General features: G+C 39.3%; 1 protein-coding gene across 1 annotated transcript; it reads right to left on the reverse strand.

Moving 5' to 3' along the window:
* On the reverse strand, nt 1–26,952 carry anxa2b (annexin A2b). The gene is made up of 13 exons (XM_084682617.1): nt 26,858–26,952; nt 25,900–25,962; nt 25,489–25,582; nt 25,014–25,108; nt 24,786–24,899; nt 2,888–2,978; nt 2,689–2,768; nt 2,530–2,589; nt 2,071–2,164; nt 1,706–1,801; nt 888–946; nt 441–563; nt 1–238 (listed from the first exon to the last, which is right to left on the reverse strand). The coding sequence occupies exons 2-13, from the start codon at nt 25,948–25,950 to the stop codon at nt 179–181; spliced, it is 1,017 nt and encodes a 338-aa protein (XP_084538743.1). The 5' UTR covers nt 25,951–25,962; nt 26,858–26,952; the 3' UTR covers nt 1–178.
* Between the last annotated feature and the right edge of the window lie 193 nt (nt 26,953–27,145).

Raw genomic sequence — 27,145 nt, forward strand, 5'->3', positions numbered from 1 at the left:
TGACAAAAATCAGGACCTCTATTACTGTAGTCAAGTTGGTAAAGAACAAGCACTTGTTTGAAACCTAATGACCATTCCAGTGCTGTCTTCATTGTTTGTATCACTAGAGACTTTCCTCCAATGGACCAGGGCATCATCATACCTCTGGGACAAGTTATGGAGATGGGGAGTGTCGTTTTTAGTCATCCCCTCCACACAGACTCAGCAGGGCCTTCTGATAGTCTCCTTTAGTGTGCTCCTGGTGGGGAATGAAAGAAGGGTGTCATTCGAGATCAGACACATTGTGTTAGTCAGCCTGATTGACCATTATATTCAAATTAGAGAGGCATATGGTACTTAAATGTAGTCACATTACAGACACACTGACTAGAACAGCAACAGACAGGCTGGTAGACAGACAGACAGACACATGCAGACAGACAGATGGGTGAAGCACTCACAGCGATGGTCTGGTAGAGGGACTTCCCATGCGTCTTCTTAAACTCAGTGCGGATCTTCATGAGATCCACCTCGCAGCGAGACACCATGATTCTGGTCACCACCTTTTCCTTGGCCCCTTTGCTCTGTTGACGACCCAAATAAACAGCACCCTATTATTATCATAGATCAGCATATTCTGCATGGCTCTCACAGCCATGTACTGCTGTTAAGCGTCTCTGCAGAGGTGATCACTCCTATGATAACAGATTATTTTCAAAATTGATAACTGAGTATATTTCCGAAAATCTTGGATCTGCATGTGTTTATTTTCCTGTATATAATACATGATGAAATCAATTAATCAATTTGTCAAATCAAATCAAAATGTATTTGTGTAGCGCTTTTTACAAGCAATGTCACAGAGGGCTTCACTTACGCCCATGGAACTGCCCCTCCACCAACCTTACCTTCATAGCTTCGCTGAGTCTGTTAGCAAAGTACAACTGTTTGTTTTCAAAGCACTCAACTGCAACAGTAAGAGAACAACATTTTTAGTTAAACTGCATTCCTCTTTTTTGTATACTCACAAGGACTTCCTCTCGTATAAAATTAAGGTTTTCCTTGTTTGTGGAACTGCCTCAAGACTTAAAGAATTTATCCATTTTACTTTGAGGAATATCTTGAAATCAAATGTCTTTCAAACAACAGACAACGGTCAATTACAGTACATAAAAAAGCATTTACAAGTCATATGATGGATAGGAACGTGTGTGTGGGAATGGAGAAGAAAGGAGGATAGGGGAGAGAGAGGAACATGGAAAAAGGGAAAAGGGTTGGGGGTTCTCCCTCCTGGGTTTACGAATAATTCTACTCTGCCAGATGTAATACTGTTAAGATACTGGAGGGAGAGACAGCGAGGTAGGTAAGCGGCGGAAGAGGATCCTGATTGACACAAACAGTCTGCCACATAGACAGGCGGAGACTCATCCAGTATTTATAAGCAGTTGATTCCGCCTGTGGCTATCTATAAAACAAGTCTGAGAGGAATATAAGGAACGTACGAATGCGAGTATTCGTAGTCAATTAACATCAAAAGTGTACAAACGTTGAGTGTTGAATAAAGAATATGTTTCCGTAGACTAAAGTTTGATCATCAATCCTTTTTTTTTTACGAACCAGACATGCAGGAGGGTGGATCATTCAGGAAGTAGGAAGAGGTGATGTAGATGTAGAATAGGTAGATTGACAGACAAGTATGTACAGGGATTCTATGGTAGATCATTACCCAGAGTGAGGAAGGACTTCTCCAGGTCTCCCTTCACTTCCTTCCTGATGCTCTCCTTCATATCGTAGGGACTGTAGCTCTTGTACCTATCGAAGACTTCCAACGAGAACAGAACTTGTGACTTATGTTCTGAAACCTTCAAGCAAGGTTACACGTGACTGGGCAGATTGAGGATGGAGTGTTGACCCCACCAGTGTTTGAATTGAATCAAAAGTCTTCAGGGGTCCCCAAGGTAAGTGTACCCACAAAGTCCCCTAACTCTTAATGGGTGTCTGGTACACCCCCTCCTCAATTCTAAATTGCTATCACAATAATAGAATGAGAAATACTAGCAGCAAGATCTACTCAAATGAATTGCATGGTACCTTTCTGTAGGTGGGGCACACTTCTCTCTGACATGATAGAGATCCAGGTGGCCACATCAGTCCCCTTCCTCTTCACACCTGCTTCATACAGAGCCTGCATGGAAAAAACAGCTAATCAATGACCCCTGTACACATAACAAATTGAGATTAAATGAGTTTAACAAGGTCAACTAAAATAAGTTGTCAAAGCATGTTGGGACAATATAAAATACTGAACAGAAATATATGCAACATGTAAAGTGTTGAGACCATTTTCCATAAAAAAAGTTTGCTTATTTCTGTCGTGGGTAAGCTAAATGTGTATTTTCAATTGACAGAATTCCTATTATAAAGTGACTAATAAAATATCTGAAATGGCCGCAAGTTGTGTTTATAAGTTTTAACAATAAACAAATTGTGTGTATACTGCAGAAGCTTGACAGCAGACAATCCAAGCTTACTATGCACATTTGAACTTACTCTTGAATCCTGGTCAATCTTTTCATAGTCCACAATGTTTGATGGCTCATCTCTCTTGGTCTATCGAAGGACAGAAATTGGAAGGGCAAAGTTAACACCCAGCGCTCAAATAGACACATTTCTTGTCATTCCGTTGAGTTCAAAGCTGTGTGGTTTTACCTGTACGAGAGCCAGAAGTAGCTTTGCAAAGTCCCCTGAGGTGTCACCAGAGACCTCCTTCTCTAGCTCCTTCTTGAACACTGTACATATGCAGAGTGGGAATAATGTGAAAATAAACAAATGTAACAATGTGATAACCTTCCTCATCATTTGAAAGGTCTGCACATTAGCCTTACTGGAGGAAAGGGGATGAACTTACACTCCTTGTAAACACTTTTGATATCCATCAGTTCGTCATTGCTCCGTGAGCAGACTATCTCAATCAGGGTCTCTTCATCAGTTCCCAAACCCTGGATGGATGAAATATTTGGTGTCAGGCAGTGCAACAAAACAGAATAGAAAAGCTCCTATTGCTTCTACTGCCTAACTTGAGTCTGTAGAAGTAATGAATTTAGGCCACAAGAGGGCAGCAATGTCTGAAAATCTCTCTTAGCTTCATAGAGCCATTACCACATAGGTCACCATTTCTGACGGCCGTCAGAATGTGTGACCCACAAAAAAAATATATATATATATAAGAATGTGTGTTCCCACCCTAACTGCTTCCCAAATGTATTAAAACTTCGAAAGTTGGTTGGGGTAGTTATTTCATCAATTCACACTAATCTGGAGCCATGTTTTCAGAATTAGAGTCATCATAGAGCCATTAGCACATAGGTCACCATTTCTGACAGCCGTCAGAATGTGTGACCCACAAACAAAAGGATTTAAGCATGTGTGTTCCCACCCAAACTGCTTCCCAAATGTATTAAAACTTCGAAAGATGGTTGGGGTAGTTATTTCATCAATTCACACTAATCTGGAGCCATGTTTTCGGAATTAGAGTCATCATAAATCCATTACCACATAGGTCACCATTTCTGACGGCCATCAGAATGTGTGACCCACGGAAAATAATTCGTTTTCTAAGAATGTATGTTCCCACCCTAACTGCTTGCCAAATGTATTAAAGCTTCGAAAGATGGTTGGGGTAGTTATTTCATCAATTCACACTAATCTGGAGCCATGTTTTCAGAATTAGAGTCATCATAGAGCCATTAGCACATAGGTCACCATTTCTGACAGCCGTCAGAATGTGTGACCCACAAACAAAAGGATTTAAGCATGTGTGTTCCCACCCAAACTGCTTCCCAAATGTATTAAAACTTCGAAAGATGGTTGGGGTAGTTATTTCATCAATTCACACTAATCTGGAGCCATGTTTTCGGAATTAGAGTCATCATAAAGCCATTACCACATAGGTCACCATTTCTGATGGCCATCAGAATGTGTGACCCACGGAAAATAATTCGTTTTCTAAGAATGTATGTTCCCACCCTAACTGCTTGCCAAATGTATTAAAGCTTCGAAAGATGGTTGGGGTAGTTATTTCATCAATTCACACTAATCTGGAGCCATGTTTTCGGAATTAGAGTCATCATAGAGCCATTACCACATAGGTCACCATTTCTGACGGCCGTCAGAATGTGTGACCCACAAAAAAATATATCGTTTTTTTTAAGAATGTGTGTTCCCACCCTAACTGCTTCCCAAATGTATTAGAACTTCGAAAGATGGTTGGGGTAGTTATTTCATCAATTCACACTAATCTGGAGCCATGTTTTCGGGATTAGAGTCATCATAGAGCCATTACCACATAGGTCACCATTTCTGACGGCCGTCAGAATGTTTGACCCACAAACAAAAGGATTTAAGCATGTGTGTTCCTACCCTAACTGCTTCCCAAATGTATTACAACTTCGAAAGATGGTTGGGGTAGTTATTTCATCAATTCACACTAATCTGGAGCCAATTTTTTCGGAAATAGAGTCATCATAGAGCCATTACCACATAGGTCACCATTTCTGACGGCCGTCAGAATGTGTGACCAACGGAAAATAATTCGTTTTTTAAGAATGTGTGTTCCCACCCTAACTGCTTGCCAAATGTATTAACACTTCGAAAGATGGTTGGGGTAGTTATTTTATCATTTCACACTAATATGGAGCATTTTTTTTCGGGATTTAGAGTCATCATAGAGCCAATACCACATAGGTCACCATTTCTGACAGCCGTCAGAATGTGTGACCCGCAAAAAATATATTGTTTTTTTAAGAATGTGTGTTCCCACACTAACTGCTTCCCAAATGTATTATCACTTCTAAAGATGGTTTGGGGTAGTTATTTTATAATTTCACACTAATCTGGAGCATTTTTTTCGGAATTAGAGTCATCATAGAGCCATTACCACATATGTCACCATTTCTGACGGCCGTCAGAATGTGTGACCCACAAACAAAAGGATTTAAGCATGTGTGTTCCCACCCAAACTGCTTCCCAAATGTATTAAAACTTCGAAAGATGGTTGGGGTAGCTATTTCATCAATTCACACTAATCTGGAGCCCTGTTTTCGGAATTAGAGTCATCATAGAGCCATTACCACATAGGTCACCATTTCTGACGGCCGTCAGAATGTGTGACCCACAAAAAAAAATATTGTTTTTTCTAAGAATGTGTGTTCCCATCCTAACTGCTTCCGAAATGTATTAACACTTCGAAAGATGGTTTGGGGTAGTTACTTGATCATTTCACACTAATCTGGAGCATTTTTTTCGGGATTTAGAGTCATCATAGAGCCAATACCACATAGGTCACCATGTGTAACCCGCAAAAAAATATATCGTTTTTTTAAGAATGTGTGTTCCCACTCTAACTGCTTCCCAAATGTATTATCACTTCTAAAGATGGTTTGGGGTAGTTATTTTATAATTTCACACTAATCTGGAGCATTGTTTTCGGGATTTAGAGTCATCATAGAGCCATTACCACAGAGGTCACCGTTTCTGACGGCCGTCAGAATGTGTGACCCACCAAAATAAAAACACATTTTTAGAAAGTTTTCCCACAGTAACTGCTCTCCAAAGGTATTGACACTTCTAAAGATGGTTTGGGGTAGTTATTTTATAATTTCACACTAATCTGGAGCATTGTTTTCGGAATTAGAGTCATCATAGAGCCAATACCACATAGGTCACCATTTCTGACGGCCGTCAGAATGTGTGACCCACGAAAAACAATTCGTTTTTTTAAGAATGTGTGTTCCCACCCTAACTGCTTCCCAAATGTATTAAAACTTCGAAAGTTGGTTGGGGTAGTTATTTCATCAATTCACACTAATCTGGAGCCATGTTTTCAGAATTAGAGTCATCATAGAGCCATTAGCACATAGGTCACCATTTCTGACAGCCGTCAGAATGTGTGACCCACAAACAAAAGGATTTAAGCATGTGTGTTCCCACCCAAACTGCTTCCCAAATGTATTAAAACTTCGAAAGATGGTTGGGGTAGTTATTTCATCAATTCACACTAATCTGGAGCCATGTTTTCGGAATTAGAGTCATCATAGAGCCATTACCACATAGGTCACCATTTCTGACGGCCGTCAGAATGTGTGACCCACAAACAAAAGGATTTAAGCATGTGTGTTCCCACCCTAACTGCTTCCCAAATGTATTAAAACTTCGAAAGATGGTTGGGGTAGTTATTTCATCATTTCACACTAATCTGGAGCATTTTTTTCGGGATTTAGAGTCATCATAGAGCCAATACCACATAGGTCACCATTTCTGACGGCCGTCAGAATGTGTGACCCATGAAAAATAATTCGTTTTTTTAAGAATGTGTGTTCCCACACTAACTGCTTCCCAAATGTATTAAAACTTCGAAAGATGGTTTGGGGTAGTTACTTGATCATTTCACACTAATCTGGAGCATTTTTTTCGGGATTTAGAGTCATCATAGAGCCAATACCACATAGGTCACCATTTCTGACGGCCGTCAGAATGTGTGACCCACGAAAAATATATCGTTTTTTTTAAGAATGTGTGTTCCCACCCTAACTGCTTCCCAAATGTATTAGAACTTCGAAAGATGGTTGGGGTAGTTATTTCATCAATTCACACTAATCTGGAGCCATGTTTTCGGGATTAGAGTCATCATAGAGCCATTACCACATAGGTCACCATTTCTGACGGCCGTCAGAATGTTTGACCCACAAACAAAAGGATTTAAGCATGTGTGTTCCTACCCTAACTGCTTCCCAAATGTATTACAACTTCGAAAGATGGTTGGGGTAGTTATTTCATCAATTCACACTAATCTGGAGCCAATTTTTTCGGAAATAGAGTCATCATAGAGCCATTACCACATAGGTCACCATTTCTGACGGCCGTCAGAATGTGTGACCAACGGAAAATAATTCGTTTTTTAAGAATGTGTGTTCCCACCCTAACTGCTTGCCAAATGTATTAACACTTCGAAAGATGGTTGGGGTAGTTATTTTATCATTTCACACTAATATGGAGCATTTTTTTTCGGGATTTAGAGTCATCATAGAGCCAATACCACATAGGTCACCATTTCTGACAGCCGTCAGAATGTGTGACCCGCAAAAAATATATTGTTTTTTTAAGAATGTGTGTTCCCACACTAACTGCTTCCCAAATGTATTATCACTTCTAAAGATGGTTTGGGGTAGTTATTTTATAATTTCACACTAATCTGGAGCATTTTTTTCGGAATTAGAGTCATCATAGAGCCATTACCACATATGTCACCATTTCTGACGGCCGTCAGAATGTGTGACCCACAAACAAAAGGATTTAAGCATGTGTGTTCCCACCCAAACTGCTTCCCAAATGTATTAAAACTTCGAAAGATGGTTGGGGTAGTTATTTCATCAATTCACACTAATCTGGAGCCATGTTTTCGGAATTAGAGTCATCATAAATCCATTACCACATAGGTCACCATTTCTGACGGCCATCAGAATGTGTGACCCACGGAAAATAATTCGTTTTCTAAGAATGTATGTTCCCACCCTAACTGCTTGCCAAATGTATTAAAGCTTCGAAAGATGGTTGGGGTAGTTATTTCATCAATTCACACTAATCTGGAGCCATGTTTTCAGAATTAGAGTCATCATAGAGCCATTAGCACATAGGTCACCATTTCTGACAGCCGTCAGAATGTGTGACCCACAAACAAAAGGATTTAAGCATGTGTGTTCCCACCCAAACTGCTTCCCAAATGTATTAAAACTTCGAAAGATGGTTGGGGTAGTTATTTCATCAATTCACACTAATCTGGAGCCATGTTTTCGGAATTAGAGTCATCATAAAGCCATTACCACATAGGTCACCATTTCTGATGGCCATCAGAATGTGTGACCCACGGAAAATAATTCGTTTTCTAAGAATGTATGTTCCCACCCTAACTGCTTGCCAAATGTATTAAAGCTTCGAAAGATGGTTGGGGTAGTTATTTCATCAATTCACACTAATCTGGAGCCATGTTTTCGGAATTAGAGTCATCATAGAGCCATTACCACATAGGTCACCATTTCTGACGGCCGTCAGAATGTGTGACCCACAAAAAAATATATCGTTTTTTTTAAGAATGTGTGTTCCCACCCTAACTGCTTCCCAAATGTATTAGAACTTCGAAAGATGGTTGGGGTAGTTATTTCATCAATTCACACTAATCTGGAGCCATGTTTTCGGGATTAGAGTCATCATAGAGCCATTACCACATAGGTCACCATTTCTGACGGCCGTCAGAATGTTTGACCCACAAACAAAAGGATTTAAGCATGTGTGTTCCTACCCTAACTGCTTCCCAAATGTATTACAACTTCGAAAGATGGTTGGGGTAGTTATTTCATCAATTCACACTAATCTGGAGCCAATTTTTTCGGAAATAGAGTCATCATAGAGCCATTACCACATAGGTCACCATTTCTGACGGCCGTCAGAATGTGTGACCAACGGAAAATAATTCGTTTTTTAAGAATGTGTGTTCCCACCCTAACTGCTTGCCAAATGTATTAACACTTCGAAAGATGGTTGGGGTAGTTATTTTATCATTTCACACTAATATGGAGCATTTTTTTTCGGGATTTAGAGTCATCATAGAGCCAATACCACATAGGTCACCATTTCTGACAGCCGTCAGAATGTGTGACCCGCAAAAAATATATTGTTTTTTTAAGAATGTGTGTTCCCACACTAACTGCTTCCCAAATGTATTATCACTTCTAAAGATGGTTTGGGGTAGTTATTTTATAATTTCACACTAATCTGGAGCATTTTTTTCGGAATTAGAGTCATCATAGAGCCATTACCACATATGTCACCATTTCTGACGGCCGTCAGAATGTGTGACCCACAAACAAAAGGATTTAAGCATGTGTGTTCCCACCCAAACTGCTTCCCAAATGTATTAAAACTTCGAAAGATGGTTGGGGTAGCTATTTCATCAATTCACACTAATCTGGAGCCCTGTTTTCGGAATTAGAGTCATCATAGAGCCATTACCACATAGGTCACCATTTCTGACGGCCGTCAGAATGTGTGACCCACAAAAAAAAATATTGTTTTTTCTAAGAATGTGTGTTCCCATCCTAACTGCTTCCGAAATGTATTAACACTTCGAAAGATGGTTTGGGGTAGTTACTTGATCATTTCACACTAATCTGGAGCATTTTTTTCGGGATTTAGAGTCATCATAGAGCCAATACCACATAGGTCACCATGTGTAACCCGCAAAAAAATATATCGTTTTTTTAAGAATGTGTGTTCCCACTCTAACTGCTTCCCAAATGTATTATCACTTCTAAAGATGGTTTGGGGTAGTTATTTTATAATTTCACACTAATCTGGAGCATTGTTTTCGGGATTTAGAGTCATCATAGAGCCATTACCACAGAGGTCACCGTTTCTGACGGCCGTCAGAATGTGTGACCCACCAAAATAAAAACACATTTTTAGAAAGTTTTCCCACAGTAACTGCTCTCCAAAGGTATTGACACTTCTAAAGATGGTTTGGGGTAGTTATTTTATAATTTCACACTAATCTGGAGCATTGTTTTCGGAATTAGAGTCATCATAGAGCCAATACCACATAGGTCACCATTTCTGACGGCCGTCAGAATGTGTGACCCACGAAAAACAATTCGTTTTTTTAAGAATGTGTGTTCCCACCCTAACTGCTTCCCAAATGTATTAAAACTTCGAAAGTTGGTTGGGGTAGTTATTTCATCAATTCACACTAATCTGGAGCCATGTTTTCAGAATTAGAGTCATCATAGAGCCATTAGCACATAGGTCACCATTTCTGACAGCCGTCAGAATGTGTGACCCACAAACAAAAGGATTTAAGCATGTGTGTTCCCACCCAAACTGCTTCCCAAATGTATTAAAACTTCGAAAGATGGTTGGGGTAGTTATTTCATCAATTCACACTAATCTGGAGCCATGTTTTCGGAATTAGAGTCATCATAGAGCCATTACCACATAGGTCACCATTTCTGACGGCCGTCAGAATGTGTGACCCACAAACAAAAGGATTTAAGCATGTGTGTTCCCACCCTAACTGCTTCCCAAATGTATTAAAACTTCGAAAGATGGTTGGGGTAGTTATTTCATCATTTCACACTAATCTGGAGCATTTTTTTCGGGATTTAGAGTCATCATAGAGCCAATACCACATAGGTCACCATTTCTGACGGCCGTCAGAATGTGTGACCCATGAAAAATAATTCGTTTTTTTAAGAATGTGTGTTCCCACACTAACTGCTTCCCAAATGTATTAAAACTTCGAAAGATGGTTTGGGGTAGTTACTTGATCATTTCACACTAATCTGGAGCATTTTTTTCGGGATTTAGAGTCATCATAGAGCCAATACCACATAGGTCACCATTTCTGACGGCCGTCAGAATGTGTGACCCACGAAAAATATATCGTTTTTTTTAAGAATGTGTGTTCCCACCCTAACTGCTTCCCAAATGTATTAGAACTTCGAAAGATGGTTGGGGTAGTTATTTCATCAATTCACACTAATCTGGAGCCATGTTTTCGGGATTAGAGTCATCATAGAGCCATTACCACATAGGTCACCATTTCTGACGGCCGTCAGAATGTTTGACCCACAAACAAAAGGATTTAAGCATGTGTGTTCCTACCCTAACTGCTTCCCAAATGTATTACAACTTCGAAAGATGGTTGGGGTAGTTATTTCATCAATTCACACTAATCTGGAGCCAATTTTTTCGGAAATAGAGTCATCATAGAGCCATTACCACATAGGTCACCATTTCTGACGGCCGTCAGAATGTGTGACCAACGGAAAATAATTCGTTTTTTAAGAATGTGTGTTCCCACCCTAACTGCTTGCCAAATGTATTAACACTTCGAAAGATGGTTGGGGTAGTTATTTTATCATTTCACACTAATATGGAGCATTTTTTTTCGGGATTTAGAGTCATCATAGAGCCAATACCACATAGGTCACCATTTCTGACAGCCGTCAGAATGTGTGACCCGCAAAAAATATATTGTTTTTTTAAGAATGTGTGTTCCCACACTAACTGCTTCCCAAATGTATTATCACTTCTAAAGATGGTTTGGGGTAGTTATTTTATAATTTCACACTAATCTGGAGCATTTTTTTCGGAATTAGAGTCATCATAGAGCCATTACCACATATGTCACCATTTCTGACGGCCGTCAGAATGTGTGACCCACAAACAAAAGGATTTAAGCATGTGTGTTCCCACCCAAACTGCTTCCCAAATGTATTAAAACTTCGAAAGATGGTTGGGGTAGCTATTTCATCAATTCACACTAATCTGGAGCCCTGTTTTCGGAATTAGAGTCATCATAGAGCCATTACCACATAGGTCACCATTTCTGACGGCCGTCAGAATGTGTGACCCACAAAAAAAAATATTGTTTTTTCTAAGAATGTGTGTTCCCATCCTAACTGCTTCCGAAATGTATTAACACTTCGAAAGATGGTTTGGGGTAGTTACTTGATCATTTCACACTAATCTGGAGCATTTTTTTCGGGATTTAGAGTCATCATAGAGCCAATACCACATAGGTCACCATGTGTAACCCGCAAAAAAATATATCGTTTTTTTAAGAATGTGTGTTCCCACTCTAACTGCTTCCCAAATGTATTATCACTTCTAAAGATGGTTTGGGGTAGTTATTTTATAATTTCACACTAATCTGGAGCATTGTTTTCGGGATTTAGAGTCATCATAGAGCCATTACCACAGAGGTCACCGTTTCTGACGGCCGTCAGAATGTGTGACCCACCAAAATAAAAACACATTTTTAGAAAGTTTTCCCACAGTAACTGCTCTCCAAAGGTATTGACACTTCTAAAGATGGTTTGGGGTAGTTATTTTATAATTTCACACTAATCTGGAGCATTGTTTTCGGAATTAGAGTCATCATAGAGCCAATACCACATAGGTCACCATTTCTGACGGCCGTCAGAATGTGTGACCCACGAAAAACAATTCGTTTTTTTAAGAATGTGTGTTCCCACCCTAACTGCTTCCCAAATGTATTAAAACTTCGAAAGTTGGTTGGGGTAGTTATTTCATCAATTCACACTAATCTGGAGCCATGTTTTCAGAATTAGAGTCATCATAGAGCCATTAGCACATAGGTCACCATTTCTGACAGCCGTCAGAATGTGTGACCCACAAACAAAAGGATTTAAGCATGTGTGTTCCCACCCAAACTGCTTCCCAAATGTATTAAAACTTCGAAAGATGGTTGGGGTAGTTATTTCATCAATTCACACTAATCTGGAGCCATGTTTTCGGAATTAGAGTCATCATAGAGCCATTACCACATAGGTCACCATTTCTGACGGCCGTCAGAATGTGTGACCCACAAACAAAAGGATTTAAGCATGTGTGTTCCCACCCTAACTGCTTCCCAAATGTATTAAAACTTCGAAAGATGGTTGGGGTAGTTATTTCATCATTTCACACTAATCTGGAGCATTTTTTTCGGGATTTAGAGTCATCATAGAGCCAATACCACATAGGTCACCATTTCTGACGGCCGTCAGAATGTGTGACCCATGAAAAATAATTCGTTTTTTTAAGAATGTGTGTTCCCACACTAACTGCTTCCCAAATGTATTAAAACTTCGAAAGATGGTTTGGGGTAGTTACTTGATCATTTCACACTAATCTGGAGCATTTTTTTCGGGATTTAGAGTCATCATAGAGCCAATACCACATAGGTCACCATTTCTGACGGCCGTCAGAATGTGTGACCCACGAAAAATAATTCGTTTTTTTAAGAATGTGTGTTCCCACACTAACTGCTTCCCAAATGTATTAAAACTTCGAAAGATGGTTTGGGGTAGTTATTATATCGATTCACACTAATCAGGAGCCATTTTTGTCCGTTTAGAGTCAGCATAGAGCCACTACCACAGAGGTCACCATTTCTGACGGCCGTCAGAATGTGTGACCCACCAAAATAAAAACACATTTTTAAGAATGTGTTTTCCAACAGTAACTGCTTCCCAAAGGTATTGACACTTCTAAAGATGGTTTGGGGTAGTTATGTCATTGACTCACACTAATCAGGAGCCATTTTTTTACCGATTTTGAGTCAGCAGAGAGCCACTACCACATAGGTCACCATTTCTGACGGCCGTCAGAATGTGTGACCCACGGAAAATAATTCGTTTTTTAAGAATGTGTGTTCCCACCCTAACTGCTTGCCAAATGTATTAACACTTCGAAAGATGGTTTGGGGTAGTTATTTTATCATTTCACACTAATCTGGAGCATTTTTTCTCGGGATTTAGAGTCATCATAGAGCCAATACCACATAGGTCACCAATTCTGACAGCCGTCAGAATGTGTGACCCGCAAAAAAATATTTCGTTTTTTTAAGAATGTGTTTTCCCACACTAACTGCTTCCCAAATGTATTATCACTTCTAAAGATGGTTTGGGGTAGTTAATTTATAATTTCACACTAATCTGGAGCATTTTTTTCGGGATTTAGAGTCATCATAGAGCCATTACCACAGAGGTCACCATTTCTGACGGCCATCAGAATGTGTGACCCACAAACAAAAGGATTTAAGCATGTGTGTTCCCACCCTAACTGCTTCCCAAATGTATTAAAACTTAGAAAGATGGTTGGGGTAGTTATTTCATCAATTCACACTAATCTGGAGCCATGTTTTCGGAATTAGAGTCATCATAGAGCCATTACCACATAGGTCACCATTTCTGACGGCCGTCAGAATGTGTGACCCACAAAAAAATATATCGTTTTTTAAGAATGTGTGTTCCCACCCTAACTGCTTCCCAAATGTATTAAAACTTCGAAAGATGGTTGGGGTAGTTATTTCATCAATTCACACTAATCTGGAGCCATGTTTTCGGAATTAGAGTCATCATAGAGCCATTACCACATAGGTCACCATTTCTGACGACCGTCAGAATGTGTGACCCACAAACAAAAGGATTTAAGCATGTGTGTTCCCACCCTATCTGCTTCTCAAATGTATTAAAACTTCGAAAGATGGTTTGGAGTAGTTATTTCATCATTTCACACTTATCTGGAGCATTTTTTTTCGGGATTTAGAGTAATCATAGAGCCAATACCACATAGGTCACCATTTCTGACAGCCGTCAGAATGTGTGATCCGTAAAAAAATATTTCGTTTTTTTAAGAATGTGTTTTCCCATACTAACTGCTTCCCAAATGTATTATCACTTCTAAATATGGTTTGGGGTAGTTATTTTATAATTTCACACTAATCTGGAGCATTTTTTTCGGGATTTAGAGTCATCATAGAGCCAATACCACATAGGTCACCATTTCTGACGGCCGTCAGAATGTGTGACCCACGAAAAATAATTCGTTTTTTTAAGAATGTGTGTTCCCACCCTAACTGCTTCCCAAATGTATTAAAACTTCGAAAGATGTTTTGGGGTAGTTATTTCATCAATTCACACTAATCAGGAGCCATTTTTTTCGGGATTTAGAGTCATCATAGAGCCAATACCACATAGGTCACCATTTCTGACGGCCGTCAGAATGTGTGACCCACGAAAAATAATTCGTTTTTTTAAGAATGTGTGTTCCCACACTAACTGCTTCCCAAATGTATTAAAACTTCGAAAGATGGTTTAGGGTAGTTATTTCATCGATTCACACTAATCAGGAGCCATTTTTTTCCGATTTAGAGTCATCATAGAGCCACTACCACAGAGGTCACCATTTCTGACGGCCGTCAGAATGTGTGACCCACCAAAATAAAAACACATTTTTAAGAATGTGTTTTCCCACAGTAACTGCTTCCCAAAGGTATTGACACTTTTAAAGATGGTTTGGGGTAGTTATGTCATCGATTCACACTAATCTGGAGCATTTTTTTTTCCGATTTTGAGTCAGCATAGAGCCACTACCACAGAGGTCACCATTTCTGACGGCCATCAGAATGTGTGACCCACGGAAAATAATTCGTTTTCTAAGAATGTGTGTTCCCACCCTAACTGCTTCCCAAATGTATTAAAACTTCGAAAGATGGTTGGGGTAGTTATTTCATCAATTCACACTAATCTGGAGCCATGTTTTCGGAATTAGAGTCATCATAGAGCCATTACCACATAGGTCACCATTTCTGACGGCCGTCAGAATGTGTGACCCACAAACAAAAGGATTTAAGGATGTGTGTTCCTACCCTAACTGCTTCCCAAATGTATTAAAACTTCGAAAGATGGTTGGGGTAGTTATTTCATCAATTCACACTAATCTGGAGCCATTTTTTTCGGAAATAGAGTCATCATAGAGCCATTACCACATAGGTCACCATTTCTGACGGCCGTCAGAATGTGTGACCCACGGAAAATAATTCGTTTTTTAAGAATGTGTGTTCCCACCCTAACTGCTTGCCAAATGTATCAACACTTCGAAAGATGGTTTGGGGTAATTATTTCATCATTTCACACTAATCTGGAGCATTTTTTTTCGGGATTTAGAGTCATCATAGAGCCAATACCACATAGGTCACCATTTCTGACAGCCGTCAGAATGTGTGACCCGCAAATAAATATATCGTTTTTTTAAGAATGTGTGTTCCCACACTAACTGCTTCCCAAATGTATTATCACTTCTAAAGATGGTTTGGGGTAGTTATTTTATAATTTCACACTAATCTGGAGCATTTTTTTCGGGATTTAGAGTCATCATAGAGCCATTCCCACAGAGGTCACCATTTCTGACGGCCATCAGAATGTGTGACCCACGGAAAATAATTCGTTTTCTAAGAATGTGTGTTCCCACCCTAACTGCTTGCCAAATGTATTAAAACTTCGAAAGATGGTTGGGGTAGTTATTTCATCAATTCACACTAATCTGGAGCCATGTTTTCGGAATTAGAGTCATCATAGAGCCATTACCACATAGGTCACCATTTCTGACGGCCGTCAGAATGAGTGACCCACAAACAAAAGGATTTAAGCATGTGTGTTCCCACCCAAACTGCTTCCCAAATGTATTAAAACTTCGAAAGATGGTTGGGGTAGCTATTTCATCAATTCACACTAATCTGGAGCCATGTTTTCGGAATTAGAGTCATCATAGAGCCATTACCACATAGGTCACCATTTCTGACGGCCGTCAGAATGTGTGACCCACAAACAAAAGGATTTAAGCATGTGTGTTCCTACCCTAACTGCTTCCCAAATGTATTAAAACTTCGAAAGATGGTTGGGGTAGTTATTTCATCAATTCACACTAATCTGGAGCCATTTTTTTCGGAAATAGAGTCATCATAGAGCCATTACCACATAGGTCACCATTTCTGACAGCCGTCAGAATGTGTGACCCACGGAAAATAATTCGTTTTTTAAGAATGTGTGTTCCCACCCTAACTGCTTGCCAAATGTATCAACACTTCGAAAGATGGTTTGGGGTAATTATTTCATCATTTCACACTAATCTGGAGCATTTTTTTTCGGGATTTAGAGTCATCATAGAGCCAATACCACATAGGTCACCATTTCTGACAGCCGTCAGAATGTGTGACCCGCAAATAAATATATCGTTTTTTTAAGAATGTGTGTTCCCACACTAACTGCTTCCCAAATGTATTATCACTTCTAAAGATGGTTTGGGGTAGTTATTTTATAATTTCACACTAATCTGGAGCATTTTTTTCGGGATTTAGAGTCATCATAGAGCCATTCCCACAGAGGTCACCATTTCTGACGGCCATCAGAATGTGTGACCCACGGAAAATAATTCGTTTTCTAAGAATGTGTGTTCCCACCCTAACTGCTTGCCAAATGTATTAAAACTTCGAAAGATGGTTGGGGTAGTTATTTCATCAATTCACACTAATCTGGAGCCATGTTTTCGGAATTAGAGTCATCATAGAGCCATTACCACATAGGTCACCATTTCTGACGGCCGTCAGAATGTGTGACCCACGGAAAATAATTCGTTTTCTAAGAATGTTTGTTCCTACCCTAACTGCTTCCCAAATGTATTAAAACTTCGAAAGATCGTTGGTGTAGTTATTTCATCAATTCACACTAATCTGGAGCCATGTTTTCGGAATTAGAGTCATCATAGAGCCATTACCACATAGGTCACCATTTCTGACGGCCGTCAGAATGTGTGACCCACAAAAAAATATATCGTTTTTTTTAAGAATGTGTGTTCCCACCCTTACTGCTTCCCAAATGTATTAACACTTCGAAAGATGGTTTGGGGTAGTTACTTGATCATTTCACACTAATCTGGAGCATTTTTTTCGGGATTTAGAGTCATCATAGAGCCAATACCACATAGGTCACCATTTCTGACGGCCGTCAGAATGTGTGACCCACGAAAAATAATTCGTTTTTTTAAGAATGTGTGTTCCCACACTAACTGCTTCCCAAATGTATTAAAACTTCGAAAGATGGTTTGGGGTAGTTATTTCATCGATTCACACTAATCAGGAGCCATTTTTTTCCGATTTAGAGTCATCATAGAGCCACTACCACAGAGGTCACCATTTCTGACGGCCGTCAGAATGTGTGACCCACCAAAATAAAAACACATTTTTAAGAATGTGTTTTCCCACAGTAACTGCTTCCCAAATGTATTAAAACTTCGAAAGATGTTTTGGGGTAGTTATTTCATCAATTCACACTAATCAGGAGCCATTTTTTTCGGGATTTAGAGTCATCATAGAGCCAATACCACATAGGTCACCATTTCTGACGGCCGTCAGAATGTGTGACCCACGAAAAATAATTCGTTTTTTTAAGAATGTGTGTTCCCACACTAACTGCTTCCCAAATGTATTAAAACTTCGAAAGATGGTTTGGGGTAGTTATTTCATCGATTCACACTAATCAGGAGCCATTTTTTTCCGATTTAGAGTCATCATAGAGCCACTACCACAGAGGTCACCATTTCTGACGGCCGTCAGAATATGTGACCCACCAAAATAAAAACACATTTTTAAGAATGTGTTTTCCCACAGTAACTGCTTCCCAAAGGTATTGACACTTCTAAAGATGGTTTGGGGTAGTTATGTCATCGATTCACACTAATCTGGAGCATTTTTTTTCCGATTTTGAGTCAGCATAGAGCCACTACCACAGAGGTCACCATTTCTGACGGCCATCAGAATGTGTGACCCACGGAAAATAATTCGTTTTCTAAGAATGTGTGTTCCCACCCTAACTGCTTCCCAAATGTATTAAAACTTCGAAAGATGGTTGGGGTAGTTATTTCATCAATTCACACTAATCTGGAGCCATGTTTTCGGAAATAGAGTCATCATAGAGCCATTACCACATAGGTCACCATTTCTGACGGCCGTCAGAATGTGTGACCCACGGAAAATAATTCGTTTTTTAAGAATGTGTGTTCCCACCCTAACTGCTTGCCAAATGTATTAACACTTCGAAAAATGCTTTTGGGTAGTTATTTCACACTAATCTGGAGCATTTTTTTCGGGATTTAAAATCATCATAGAGCCATTACCACATAGGTCCTCATTTCTGATGGCCGTCAGAATGTGTGACCCATGGAAAATAATTAGTTTTCTAAGAATGTGTGTTCCCATCCTAACTGCTTCCGAAATGTATTATCACTTCTAAAGATGGTTTGGGGTAGTTATTTTATAATTTCACACTAATCTGGAGCATTTTTTTCGGGATTTAGAGTCATCATAGAGCCATTACCACGTAGGTCACCATTTCTAACGGCCGTCAGAATGTGTGACCCACCAAAATAAAAACACATTTTTAAGAATGTGTTTTCCCACAGTAACTGCTTCCCAAAGGTATTGACACTTCTAAAGATGGTTTGGGGTAGTTATGTCATCGATTCACACTAATCAGGAGCCATTTTTTTCCGATTTTGTGTCAGCATAGAGCCACTACCACATAGGTCACCATTTCTGACGGCCATCAGAATGTGTGACCCGTAAAAAATATATAGTTTTTTAAATGTTTGTTCCCACCCTAACTGCTTCCCAAATGTATTAAAACTTAGAAAGATGGTTGGGGTAGTTATTTCATCAATTCACACTAATCTGGAGCCATGTTTTCGGAATTAGAGTCATCATAGAGCCATTACCACATAGGTCACCATTTCTGACGGCCGTCAGAATGTGTGACCCACAAACAAAAAGATTTAAGTATGTGTGTTCCCACCCAAACTGGTTCCCAAATGTATTAACACTTCGAAAGATGGTTGGTGTAGTTATTTCATCAATTCACACTAATCTGGAGCCATGTTTTCGGAATTAGAGTCATCATAAAGCCATTACCACATAGGTCACCATTTCTGACGGCCGTCAGAATGTGTGACCCATGGAAAATAATTCGTTTTCTAAGAATGTGTGTTCCCAACCTAACTTCTTCCCAAATGTATAAACACTTCGAAAGATGCTTTTGGTTAGTTATTTCACACTAATCTGGAGCATTTTTTTCGGGATTTAGAGTCATCATAGAGCCATTACCACATAGGTCACAATTTCTGACGGCCGTCAGAATGTGTGACCCATAAAAAATATATAGTTTTTTTTAAATGTTTGTTCCCATCCTAACTGCTTCCCAAATGTATTAAAACTTCGAAAGATGGTTGGTGTAGTTATTTCATCAAATCACACTAATCTGGAGCCATGTTTTCGGAATTAGAGTCATCATAGAGCCATTACCGCATAGGTCACCATTTCTGATGGCCGTCAGAATGTGTGACCCTTAAAAAAAATATATATATTTTTTTTAAATGTTTGTTCCCACCATAACTGCGTCCCAAATGTATTAAAACTTCGAAAGATGGTTGGGGTAGTTATTTCATCAATTCACACTAATCTGGAGCCATGTTTTTGGAATTATAGTCATCATAGAGCCATTACCACATAGGTCACCATTTCTGACAGCCGTCAGAATGTTTGACCCACAAAAAAAAGGATTTAAGCATGTGTGTTCCCACCCAAACTGCTTCCCAAATGTATTAAAACTTCGAAAGATGGTTGGGGTAGTTATTTCATCAATTCACACTAATCTGGAGCCATTTTTTTCGGAAATAGAGTCATCATAGAGCCATTACCACATAGGTCACCATTTCTGACGGCCGTCAGAATGTGTGACCCACGGAAAATAATTCGTTTTTTAAGAATGTGTGTTCCCACCCTAACTGCTTGCCAAATGTATCAACACTTCGAAAGATGGTTTGGGGTAATTATTTCATCATTTCACACTAATCTGGAGCCATGTTTTCGGAATTAGAGTCATCATAGAGCCATTACCACATAGGTCACCATTTCTGACGGTCGTCAGAATGTGTGACCCACAAACAAAAGGATTTAAGCATGTGTGTTCCCACCCAAACTGCTTCCCAAATGTATTAAAACTTCGAAAGATGGTTGGGGTAGCTATTTCATCAATTCACACTAATCTGGAGCCATGTTTTCGGAATTAGAGTCATCATAGAGCCATTACCACATAGGTCACCATTTCTGACGGCCGTCAGAATGTGTGACCCACAAACAAAAGGATTTAAGCATGTGTGTTCCTACCCTAACTGCTTCCCAAATGTATTAAAACTTCGAAAGATGGTTGGGGTAGTTATTTCATCAATTCACACTAATCTGGAGCCATTTTTTTCGGAAATAGAGTCATCATAGAGCCATTACCACATAGGTCACCATTTCTGACGGCCGTCAGAATGTGTGACCCACGGAAAATAATTCGTTTTTTAAGAATGTGTGTTCCCACCCTAACTGCTTGCCAAATGTATCAACACTTCGAAAGATGGTTTGGGGTAATTATTTCATCATTTCACACTAATCTGGAGCATTTTTTTCGGGATTTAGAGTCATCATAGAGCCAATACCACATAGGTCACCATTTCTGACAGCCGTCAGAATGTGTGACCCGCAAATAAATATATCGTTTTTTTAAGAATGTGTGTTCCCACACTAACTGCTTCCCAAATGTATTATCACTTCTAAAGATGGTTTGGGGTAGTTATTTTATAATTTCACACTAATCTGGAGCATTTTTTTCGGGATTTAGAGTCATCATAGAGCCATTCCCACAGAGGTCACCATTTCTGACGGCCATCAGAATGTGTGACCCACGGAAAATAATTCGTTTTCTAAGAATGTGTGTTCCCACCCTAACTGCTTGCCAAATGTATTAAAACTTCGAAAGATGGTTGGGGTAGTTATTTCATCAATTCACACTAATCTGGAGCCATGTTTTCGGAATTAGAGTCATCATAGAGCCATTACCACATAGGTCACCATTTCTGACGGCCGTCAGAATGTGTGACCCACGGAAAATAATTCGTTTTCTAAGAATGTTTGTTCCTACCCTAACTGCTTCCCAAATGTATTAAAACTTCGAAAGATCGTTGGTGTAGTTATTTCATCAATTCACACTAATCTGGAGCCATGTTTTCGGAATTAGAGTCATCATAGAGCCATTACCACATAGGTCACCATTTCTGACGGCCGTCAGAATGTGTGACCCATAAAAAATATATAGTTTTTTTTAAATGTTTGTTCCCATCCTAACTGCTTCCCAAATGTATTAAAACTTCGAAAGATGGTTGGTGTAGTTATTTCATCAAATCACACTAATCTGGAGCCATGTTTTCGGAATTAGAGTCATCATAGAGCCATTACCGCATAGGTCACCATTTCTGATGGCCGTCAGAATGTGTGACCCTTAAAAAAAAAATATATATTTTTTTTAAATGTTTGTTCCCACCATAACTGCGTCCCAAATGTATTAAAACTTCGAAAGATGGTTGGGGTAGTTATTTCATCAATTCACACTAATCTGGAGCCATGTTTTTGGAATTATAGTCATCATAGAGCCATTACCACATAGGTCACCATTTCTGACAGCCGTCAGAATGTTTGACCCACAAAAAAAAGGATTTAAGCATGTGTGTTCCCACCCAAACTGCTTCCCAAATGTATTAAAACTTCGAAAGATGGTTGGGGTAGTTATTTCATCAATTCACACTAATCTGGAGCCATTTTTTTCGGAAATAGAGTCATCATAGAGCCATTACCACATAGGTCACCATTTCTGACGGCCGTCAGAATGTGTGACCCACGGAAAATAATTCGTTTTTTAAGAATGTGTGTTCCCACCCTAACTGCTTGCCAAATGTATCAACACTTCGAAAGATGGTTTGGGGTAATTATTTCATCATTTCACACTAATCTGGAGCCATGTTTTCGGAATTAGAGTCATCATAGAGCCATTACCACATAGGTCACCATTTCTGACGGTCGTCAGAATGTGTGACCCACAAACAAAAGGATTTAAGCATGTGTGTTCCCACCCAAACTGCTTCCCAAATGTATTAAAACTTCGAAAGATGGTTGGGGTAGCTATTTCATCAATTCACACTAATCTGGAGCCATGTTTTCGGAATTAGAGTCATCATAGAGCCATTACCACATAGGTCACCATTTCTGACGGCCGTCAGAATGTGTGACCCACAAACAAAAGGATTTAAGCATGTGTGTTCCTACCCTAACTGCTTCCCAAATGTATTAAAACTTCGAAAGATGGTTGGGGTAGTTATTTCATCAATTCACACTAATCTGGAGCCATTTTTTTCGGAAATAGAGTCATCATAGAGCCATTACCACATAGGTCACCATTTCTGACGGCCGTCAGAATGTGTGACCCACGGAAAATAATTCGTTTTTTAAGAATGTGTGTTCCCACCCTAACTGCTTGCCAAATGTATCAACACTTCGAAAGATGGTTTGGGGTAATTATTTCATCATTTCACACTAATCTGGAGCATTTTTTTCGGGATTTAGAGTCATCATAGAGCCAATACCACATAGGTCACCATTTCTGACAGCCGTCAGAATGTGTGACCCGCAAATAAATATATCGTTTTTTTAAGAATGTGTGTTCCCACACTAACTGCTTCCCAAATGTATTATCACTTCTAAAGATGGTTTGGGGTAGTTATTTTATAATTTCACACTAATCTGGAGCATTTTTTTCGGGATTTAGAGTCATCATAGAGCCATTCCCACAGAGGTCACCATTTCTGACGGCCATCAGAATGTGTGACCCACGGAAAATAATTCGTTTTCTAAGAATGTGTGTTCCCACCCTAACTGCTTGCCAAATGTATTAAAACTTCGAAAGATGGTTGGGGTAGTTATTTCATCAATTCACACTAATCTGGAGCCATGTTTTCGGAATTAGAGTCATCATAGAGCCATTACCACATAGGTCACCATTTCTGACGGCCGTCAGAATGTGTGACCCACGGAAAATAATTCGTTTTCTAAGAATGTTTGTTCCTACCCTAACTGCTTCCCAAATGTATTAAAACTTCGAAAGATCGTTGGTGTAGTTATTTCATCAATTCACACTAATCTGGAGCCATGTTTTCGGAATTAGAGTCATCATAGAGCCATTACCACATAGGTCACCATTTCTGACGGCCGTCAGAATGTGTGACCCACAAAAAAATATATCGTTTTTTTTAAGAATGTGTGTTCCCACCCTTACTGCTTCCCAAATGTATTAACACTTCGAAAGATGGTTTGGGGTAGTTACTTGATCATTTCACACTAATCTGGAGCATTTTTTTCGGGATTTAGAGTCATCATAGAGCCAATACCACATAGGTCACCATTTCTGACGGCCGTCAGAATGTGTGACCCACGAAAAATAATTCGTTTTTTTAAGAATGTGTGTTCCCACCCTAACTGCTTCCCAAATGTATTAAAACTTCGAAAGATGTTTTGGGGTAGTTATTTCATCAATTCACACTAATCAGGAGCCATTTTTTTCGGGATTTAGAGTCATCATAGAGCCAATACCACATAGGTCACCATTTCTGACGGCCGTCAGAATGTGTGACCCACGAAAAATAATTCATTTTTTTAAGAATGTGTGTTCCCACACTAACTGCTTCCCAAATGTATTAAAACTTCGAAAGATGGTTTGGGGTAGTTATTTCATCGATTCACACTAATCAGGAGCCATTTTTTTCCGATTTAGAGTCATCATAGAGCCACCACCACAGAGGTCACCATTTCTGACGGCCGTCAGAATGTGTGACCCACCAAAATAAAAACACATTTTTAAGAATGTGTTTTCCCACAGTAACTGCTTCCCAAATGTATTAAAACTTCGAAAGATGTTTTGGGGTAGTTATTTCATCAATTCACACTAATCAGGAGCCTTTTTTTCGGGATTTAGAGTCATCATAGAGCCAATACCACATAGGTCACCATTTCTGACGGCCGTCAGAATGTGTGACCCACGAAAAATAATTCGTTTTTTTAAGAATGTGTGTTCCCACACTAACTGCTTCCCAAATGTATTAAAACTTCGCAAGATGGTTGGGGTAGTTATTTCATCAATTCACATTAATCTGGAGCCATGTTTTCAGAATTTGAGTCATCATATAAGAAAATCAACATGGGCGAGCCTTAAACAAGTAGAGCGACTTCCCCTCATTTTTCCTTCCTTTATATGCAATAGAACCTCTCAATTGCATATCATGCAATGTGGTTTAATCCTTGGGGTTTGTGCATGTGTGTGTGTTTGTGTAGGTGTGTGTAAAGAAGACTAAACAATGGTTAATATTATTAGGGTATTAGACTAACAATATACCATCAACAGGCCAAAATCATTGTTTGTTTGTACTATTGATTGCTTAAACATTTAAGATGCGTGTGGAAACTGACAAGGGTTCTCTTTCCTCCTTAATACCTTCATAGAAGCTTTGAGCTCTGAGGCATCATACTGAGCAGTACTCTTCATCAGGCCAAGAACCACATGCTCCAGGGAGCCTGAGAGGGCTCCCTTCAGTGCTGTGATCATGTCCTGCCAAAGAAATAGACAAATGGATCAAACACAACTTATGATACACAAATCTTTATTTTATTTTAACAAAGTCTAAATGATGTTGTCTAAGTGCAAAATTCAGGTTTTCCTCACCTTCTTTGCTCTCTTTTCATACTCAAAGGCGATTTCTCTCCTCTGGGAGTAGCTACGTCTTGTCAAGATGTCTATGATGGTCTGCTCATCAACACCTTTTAAGACATCAACAAAAACGTATTACAAACTAATAATGGGTCATGTTAGAGTACAATTCATTTTTTACCCGGACAGCCATTATGTGTAATTTGCTAAATAACTATCCAAATTGTTCCAGCAAATTGGTTGGTAGACATTATGGCAGAGGTTTCTAGGCGTGGTCTGAAAAAAACTCCTTTGTAGTTGGTCAGTGACTCACTGTTCCCAACTTTACCCACACAGTACTACTGTTGCATGGAACATTCTAAACACGAATACCCCAGCTTGGAGCAATTCCAATTCAGTAAGGTTTCTATTAATTTGCACATTCTGAACAATCTTTCTAACAGCCAGTTGTAAAACTGCAGGCTGTCAACTGATGTATATTTCTTCTTACCCTTAGTTTTGATGGCTGTTTCAATCCGTGTAGCATCCTTGGCTGGGTCAAAGTCTGCTACTGGCACCACAGTGGGGAATTTGGGCTCACTCTCCTACGTGGGACCATGTTACATTAGCACACATCCCACAATGGGTCCCATTTGCTTGTTGATGTACTGTGCAGTGGATGTCATACAGGTCCATGGGTTCTTTTATGATGAATATTACTAAACTATTACTGAACTATAGATTGGATTGGTCTGGACGCAAAAAAGCACAACTGATATAAGAGAAGAGATTTAAATTGACCTCAATGGGTTGGCCTCATTAATGCATCAATTAATCATAATCATATTGCAATCATAAATAACTCCTAAATTTAAGAGGTGACTGTTCGTTTTCATATTAGTTGTGATGGAGCTTCACTCACCCCGCCAAAATTCAGTGTGAGCTGTCCCAAGAATTCTGAGACCAATGCCATTTTTTATGATTTCTGCAAAAAATAAGTAGTTGACATGTTTAAAGTTCATTGTCTTTTTATACTATATTATAGAAGGAAACCATGAAAGGGAGGAGGTGGTATTTAGCAAAAATATTTTCAAACCATCACTTAGCAACCAGTTACAAACATCCTAACGTATGACTCACATGTCCTTTTCCTGCAATCCACCACCAAAGGCCTACAATTCTATTTCTCAGTTACAGTACAACCATAATTCAGCATAAACAACTGTTAGCACACAGAGTTGAGGCAATCAATTTATACATCTAAGTATTTTGTAAGCTAATTGAAGCTTAATAATTGTCTCATGGTTATATCTGTAATGATGATAATGACTGTGATAGCATTGGGGATCCTACAGTCTGAGTCCTAATGGCACAGTGTGCAGTAAATGATAGGTGTGTGTTTCCAGGGTAAACTTTGCTCTGACACACCCAGCAACATTTCTATGAAACCATTACCCATCAGCAAAGAATGTCAGAGCAAAGACCCTGTTTTATCTTGTGAAATATTTACCTACCTAATTAAAAATGTGCACAAAACAGTTTACCAAATGTGGGGAATCAATCACATAATGTGAGACTAATCAAATCATATTTAAATACTATTTAAATAAACTAATCAAATCACATTTAAATAAAACATTTCTGATGTGGTAAATCATGCTCACTATGCAAACAAAAAAGGCTTACTGTTTCCAATAAGAACATGTATAAATTATTTCTCTCAATATCTTATGATCTCTCTCTTACTACTTTCTCTCTCTCTCGAACACACATATTAACACATAAAACTGTCTCAACTCACACAAAGGGGCCTTTGAGTGAAAGGGCTTCAGTAGAAGGACAGAGAAAGGTCGTCATAGCAGGTCGAAGGGCAGACTTACCTTAATGGAAGGACAGAACCTCACTGATGCAGCACTGTGGTTACTGTAGTTCCCGTTATGGAGACGGTAAGGGGTGTAGTGTTTAAATACCAGAGGCAGACTGGAATGATATGACTCACTGAGCATGGGTCCAACTCCTGCCCCATGGCACATACTCCTCCCCTGTCTCTATTCTCTCCACCCTCAACCCAACTTCCTGTTACAGAACCAGACCAGACTCATTTTTTGCCTTCAGGGCAGTTGTATGCCATACATTGTTCTGGAAACTTTCTGTTTTACTGTCATAGG

The sequence above is a fragment of the Hypomesus nipponensis genome, chromosome 19 (genome assembly GCF_054491055.1).
Source record: "Hypomesus nipponensis isolate SF chromosome 19, ASM5449105v1, whole genome shotgun sequence".
Classification (NCBI taxonomy): Eukaryota; Metazoa; Chordata; class Actinopteri; order Osmeriformes; family Osmeridae; genus Hypomesus; species Hypomesus nipponensis.